The sequence below is a fragment of the Juglans regia genome, chromosome 11, assembly GCF_001411555.2.
Source record: "Juglans regia cultivar Chandler chromosome 11, Walnut 2.0, whole genome shotgun sequence".
Taxonomy (NCBI): Eukaryota; Viridiplantae; Streptophyta; class Magnoliopsida; order Fagales; family Juglandaceae; genus Juglans; species Juglans regia.
Genome location: NC_049911.1, coordinates 8684105 through 8690999, shown reverse-complemented (window position 1 = coordinate 8690999; position 6895 = coordinate 8684105). Strand labels below are relative to the sequence as shown.

The following is a 6895-nucleotide window of genomic DNA, read 5'->3' as shown; positions in this document are numbered from 1 at the left end:
CTTTTGTCCTTCGAACTTTGACTATCGATCCTAGAAAGGAAATCACAAAAAGTTTCTAAAGAAACTCACCTTTCATTCATTTCTACAAACTTTTCCAGAATAAATACATACTTTTGATCATGAGAAAAAGGAAAAAGACATTGAACGTAAATGAACCTACTTCCTCACTGTGAAGTTTGATTGAACTTTTACAAGAAAAAGAGAAATCTAGGGGGCAGTATTAATTAAGAGTGCTTGCAGGGACGAAGTGGAGCTCCACACAAGCCAGGATTACCTGAGAATGCAGATGCAGGGATGATGGCTTTGTGAGGAGGAATCTTCCCACTTAATCGGTTTTCTGATACGTCAAATTCTGTAAGCTCCTTCAAATTCAGCACCTTTGCTGGAATGGTCCCCCTCAGCTTGTTTCTTGACAGCAAAATCATATTTAGTTCCATGGCATCGCCAAGCTCTTCCGGTATTCTTCCTGAAAGTCCATTACCCACAAGTTCCAGCACCTTCAGTTCTTTCAGTTTTCCCATTGACTTAGGTATTGATCCTCCCAACTGGTTGTGTGATAGAACTAGGGATGTGATAGAAGCCAATGCGGGTCTGTCTCCAAGGTTCTCTTCAATGGGTCCAGCAAACATATTGTTGGAAAGATCAATGGAGTTAAAATGCCCAAGTGGGTCTACAACTTCTTTCGAAAATATCGGATTCAGGTTGCCACTGAACATGTTGGAATGAAGATCAAGGTCCATCAGAAGCGAAAGGCTTTTGAACTCAACCGGGATTGATGAATGAAAGCCATTGTATGATAAGTTGAGAAAGGAAAGGCTGGTCATGTTTCCAATCCAATGGGGCAATTTCCCTTTTAATCCATTGCATGACAAATCAAGGACAGATATAGATGATGAAGACAGCCATCTTGGAAGCCGACCCTCAACCCCAGTTTTTGCCAACAAAAGCCGGAAAAGTTTCAATTTCGATAACCACTTTGGTATACTGGCTAGCCCCAGAGGATTGAAGGAAAGATCTAAGGTCTGTAAACCCTGTAATTTAACTAGCTGAGGAGGAAGTTGACCAGTGAGTAGGTTTCTTGATAAGTCCAATGTTTGAAGGTTAATTAAATTCCCAAAACTTGAAGGGATCTTTGCTGTAAAACGGTTGTTTGAGAAGAACACGTCAGTGAGAGTGGTTAGATGTCCGATAGTTGCTGGCAATTTCCCAGTTAGCTTGTTGTTCTCAAGAATTAGCCTTTGGATTCTGGAGAGCTTCCCAATGGATGGTGGTATATTTCCTGTCAGCTTGTTTTCTGATAACCTGCAGAATACTAAAGATCTCAGCCCGGAAATCGAAGAAGGAATGCTTCCATTAATCCTGTTGTGATTGAGATATAACAGTACTAATTCCGAAAGTCTACCAACTGATCGTGGAATTCTTCCAGTTATCTGATTTTCAGACAAATCTAGATATTGGAGATTCTTAAGCTTGCCAATACCTGCAGGAATTCTGCCAGAGAAACGATTTTCATGAAGATCAAGCTTAGTTAGCAGTGCCAAGTTACCAATTGAAACTGGAATCGAACCAGAAATTTGATTTCCTGACAGACCCAGTTCTGAAAGTGACCTTAACGACCCAATAACAGAGGAATGAACAACACCAGATATGTGATTATCACTAAGATAGAGTTTCTGTAGCCGAAAAAGGTGCTGAAATGTGATTGGCACAGAACCTGTCAGCTTGTTTGAATCTAGGAAGAGATGAGTAAGCCGCAATAACTTGCCAAATTCCGATGGAATGAGACCCTTCAAGTCCTTGAGATTGCTCAGGTCGAGAATTTGCAGAAATGATAAGTTCCCCAGAAAAGGAGAAAGAGTTCCAGTCATGTACGTGTCAACGATGAAGTCGTTGACTGAAACGAGTCCTGGACGAGAGATGTTGACAACTCTACCGGAAGAATCGCATCCCACACCTTCCCAAGCTGTGCAGCAATCGGAGGATGATTTCCAGGAATGCAAGAGTCTTGAAGGGTCCGAGGTGATCTTGTGCTTGAACTGGAGTAATGCGTCTTTGTCTACAACGTTGCAGGCTTCAGCGACCAGAAGCAGGGCTGCTGGGAGGAAGAAAAAGAGGACGAATGACAGGGTATTGCGGTGAATAGAAACTTCCATCTTTGGTCACAACGGAATTTCTGTGCTGGAAAAGATGTCTCGAGTTGTGTTTTGTGGGGGAACAAGATGTCTTGATGAGCTCTTTCACGTGTTGGGATTTTTCTGTATTGACTCGACCGTTGGAGAGGAATAGCTAATCTACGCTCCTTTGTGGAGTGGAGCCCATCAACAAGCTACAAATATAACTATATATATATATATATATATATATTTAGAGAGAGAGAGAGAGAGAGAGAATTCTTAGGAGGATGATGTCAAGAATCCATTGGATCCCACTAATTTTTGGATAAAGAGAGATGATATATAAAAAAGTGGATCCACCGTAAAAAAAAAATATAAAAAACTCATTTTTTCTCGATGAGGTCCACATTTTTATAAAAGATTTGTACAAGATTTATACATTTGGAACTTATCTTAAGCATTACTTTTTTTTTATTATTCATAAAATATAAGCTGCCTCATTTTTCTCATGACATGTGTTTTATTTCCACATTGATAACGGTAATTTTGTAGATCTGGTTTTGTTTGACAATCTTTGGTTCGGTATGAAGTAGGGTTGGAAAATGAGGCCGAGCGTTGGTGGGTTTTTTTTTTTTTGTTTTTCATTCGATGGAGCTTCATTGGGGTACTTATGTTTTGGTTTATGAGAAGGCAAATTGAATTCATCGAGCACTTCCACACCTTCTATGGAACTAACTAGAAAAGTAGCAATCGAATTCATTATCATCGGTTTCTTTTTGTTTTCACGTGTAAATAGAATAAGTAAAACCTCTAGGCTCAGAAAAATAACAATGGTAGAAAGGGTGTTCCAGGCCAAATCTAGACTACTGTTCGAAAGGTAGCCGCCCTTCATATATTAATAAAGGATGCATGGATTCTTGAAAAGGGGAAGGACTGATGCGAGAAGTTGACGTTGCCTTCTTAAACTTGGAGAACAAACACAAATCTCCAGTCATTTCTCCAATACACAAAACCTCCTCTCTCTACCTCTCCATCCGGCTTCGGGGGGAGACTCCTCCCTCCTCAGACCTCTACTTTTCATCTCCATTTTTCCTCTCCATGTTCAAAGAGTTTTTTTTTTTCTTGTTATGTTCACTTTTTTTACTACTCTCCAGGTACCAATCTACAAGATGGGTCAAGAATCTCTACTAGCGCATATAGCTCACACGCCATCGTAAATCCGCACCTCCAACGCCTACACATGCAGCACTAGTGAATTCCTTGGCCTCAAATCTACAAAATACGACTGACCCCACTTCATTCCCACAGACGCTTGAGCCTTATGCGTCAGTACAGTGGCCGGATCTCAATTGCTGCGTTCGACAATCGTGTTTTTCAGACTATGACTTTGATTTCTCTAAATGCGAAGATGGAGTTAATAGAAGTAGAGTTCTCCTACGAAATACACCAAAACAATCAACTGCAACATCTTTCTAATTATTGTGATTTGGAGCCACAACCAATCGATCCACTTGTTAGATTGATGTAAACCACCTTTGCGGTGATCTCACTGAGCCAAGGAGCACGGGCCTGAACCTATGGTCCATTGCCATTTTTTTTTTACCCTCTCTCCCCCCAGCACTGCAACTTTTGTAATGGGGTTTTTGTATGGAGCACTCCACCCTCTTGTATCTCTGTTTTAATATAATGCATCCACAGTTTTATAAAAAAACCCTATTCTCACAAAATCATAAGCAATGAGCTCCATGATCATGGCCTCTATATCTACAACTCTAAGGACCTAAACATCATTATGATCTTTAGTTCTTCCACATCTTCATTTTTCTCTATAATCACTTCTCCATCGTCATTGTCTTCGTTACCATCCAACTTTAACATTCAAATGCATTTCCATCTTCAATGTTGCCTACCAACAACACGAGAACGATTGACCAGGTGATTAGCATGTCAAAAAAGTTGCTTTGAGTGTATTGTTTTTTAGAATGGAGGAAAAAAAATCAAACATATATACCAAGATTTTCTGTACAATTATTTACTCTAGATTTAGGTTCCAGGAAAAAAAAATCTGACATGTGAATTGTACCTAGGTTTGCAAATAGGTATTTGGAGAATTGAGTCGTAATCATAAATGTTGAAGATAATTTCAAATTATTAATTTGATTTTATCATTATCCTAAGCAAAACACTATAGACACAAATGAATCCAAAAAAGAGATCTCACACACTGATGTTGCCATGTCTCATTCTATTTTTTTTTTCTCTTTCTTTCTCCCTTCCCCCTGTGCCGCCACTCCTACCCTCTCCCCGTGCCCTCTCTCTGTGCTGGCCATGGTGGTCGGGGACCACCTTAGAGTTTGCAGAAGACCGACGATCCAAGTGGCACTGTCGGCGTGGAGCTCACGGCAGCTCGTCATGCACATTGGTGGCCAGGGACCACATTTCGCACACTGTGCCCTCTCCCCGTGCCCTCTCTCCGTGTTGGCCATGGTGGTCGGGGACCACCTTAGGGTGGGCTGAAGACATCGACAGTCCAAGCGACATTACCGTCATGGAGCTCACGGCAACTCGCCATGCATGTTGGTGGTCAGGGACCACATTTCACACACTGTGTGTGTGGTCAACCGAGCGCCGCTAGGTGGTTGGGGTGGCAGGATCTGAGCCGATGGCTTGCCTTTGGCCATTTATGGTGGTTAGGAACCACCCCGGGAAGATAGACAACGCTAGCGAGGAGGGAAAGGGGCGCCGCTCGGTGGCTAGAGTGGCGGGATCTGAACCGATGGCTTGTCCTTTGGCCGTCTGTGGTGGTCAGGAACCACCCCGAGAGGGCAGACAACGCTGGTGAGGAGGGAAAAGGGGAGGGAGAGGGGGGAGAAAGAGAGAGGGAAAAGGGGGAGGAGGGGAGGCAAGGGGAGAGGGGGGAGAAAAAGAGAGAAAAGAAGAAGAAGGGAGACGTGGCACACTGTTAGTTTGCTACATCAATGTGTGGGATCATTTTGTGTCTCTAGTAGCTGTTGAAATTTGTCACGTCCTCAGTATGAAACAAGTAACTGCAACAAAGAAATACTAGTATCACACACCTATTATAGTGATACAAATTGACTCAGCAGAGAGAGACAAAGTTGTTTTGTAAAAAATAAGTTATTTATTGAGAATTTAATGTGTAATTCTTATTTAAGTTAAAGTTAAGGGTGAGTTTAAACGAGAAAAATCAAATGGAATACCTAGACTTCTAGAGATGAGAAAGGGCATAATAAGCAACAAAATGTTTCAAGAGTTGAGAAAAGGCATTGTTCCAAATATTGTTTTTAGGAAGAGGGACGTTGTCCCCAATTTTATTAATAGATCTCATTTCCAGCTGAGAAATACCATGTAACAAAAAAAAAAAAGAACTTGGGGTTACAAAAATCCCAGATCAAGTCCTAAACAAACTAAAACTATATTATCTATCTTTACAACATTAAAATGTAATCTACAATAGTCACTGTACCAAACAGTCACATTAGAAAACTATATTAACAACTAAAATACAAGACCCTAAAATGCAAAGTGAATTAACAACTATCCAAAAGCAATGCACATGAAAGAATAGTAACAACTGCAATCTATGTCTAAAATTTGTAAACCAGTTAAAAATCCAACTTTAATTCACCTCATGCTAATCTAGGAAAAAAAGAAGAAAAGAAAAAAGTTTCAGACAAAGCTTTCAAACCAGCTTTTGCTAGCTGATCTGCAACTGTGTTTATACCTTCTACCTTCCTATATATGTGCTACAGATTAACCAAAGATAATTATGTCAACCCAAATCTCTAAAAACTTCCACGGTGGAAAAGAGATTTGATTGAACCAATGTACCAATTCTACATGATCAAATTCAATTATAACATCACTAACCCAAGCTATAAACAATATAGCAAACCTTGCTTCAATGCCATTATTTTATCAAATATATTTGATCCCTCTCCTTAATGAAGGGAAAAACCGAAAACAAAACCTCCACCATCATCTCTCAAGAAGGAGCAATGCTACATATAGTCGTGAAATGTGCAAGTATTTTGCAATAGTTTTGAAAAAGAGTAGAGTCCACTATTACAAAATTAATTTCTTTTCATATGAGTCTCATATTTATTCATTTTTAAAAAAAATGATTGCACGACGTTTGCACACTCATAACTGCAACTATTATTTTTCCTCAAGACGCCTCCACAACAAGCATGGTTTGGGTTTCAAAGCGATGAGCCATCAAATATTAAACTTCATTTTTCCAACTGGGGGGAAGTCTCCAGTGCACTAACAAGGTATTTTTTATTTTAACTTGTCGCTGATGTATTTGCAAAGCCAACAAAAAGCAGAAATCAAGGACTCTTAAGATCTTATTTTAGGTTTAACAAGCCATTCAAATCATGTAACCAATGAATGACATGATTTATTACTACTTGAATCGATGGCAGGGTGCCATTAGATACACAAATTTATTGACAACCTCAATTCCCAAATAACGATCATCAGTGCCATAGCTCCTAACATATTAACTTGATCTTTCCTTTTGAAGAGCTTCCATCATTGTAAGATAAGTCTCTTCCATGGAGAGCTTGACAGAGAGGAGTAACCAAAAAGAAGTGCAAGGTTTTCCCATCCTTCAGTAGTTAATCTCTCACTTTCAAACAAATGATCCACAGATTCTATCTTAGAGGAATTGGGGCAGCAGACACATTTGGATGCCATGGGAATTCCACACATCTGTATTGCTACATCAACTGGGACTGCATTATGAAATTTTTGGA

At 40.0% G+C, this 6895-nt stretch overlaps 1 protein-coding gene across 1 annotated transcript; it reads right to left on the bottom strand.

Annotated features, from left to right (window-relative positions):
- Nucleotides 1-58: 58 nt before the first annotated feature.
- LOC108992000 (probable leucine-rich repeat receptor-like protein kinase At1g35710) lies at nt 59-2242 on the bottom strand. Its single transcript, XM_018966434.2, has one exon. The coding sequence runs from the start codon at nt 2151-2153 to the stop codon at nt 225-227; it is 1929 nt and encodes a 642-aa protein (XP_018821979.1). The 5' UTR covers nt 2154-2242; the 3' UTR covers nt 59-224.
- Nucleotides 2243-6895: the final 4653 nt, after the last annotated feature.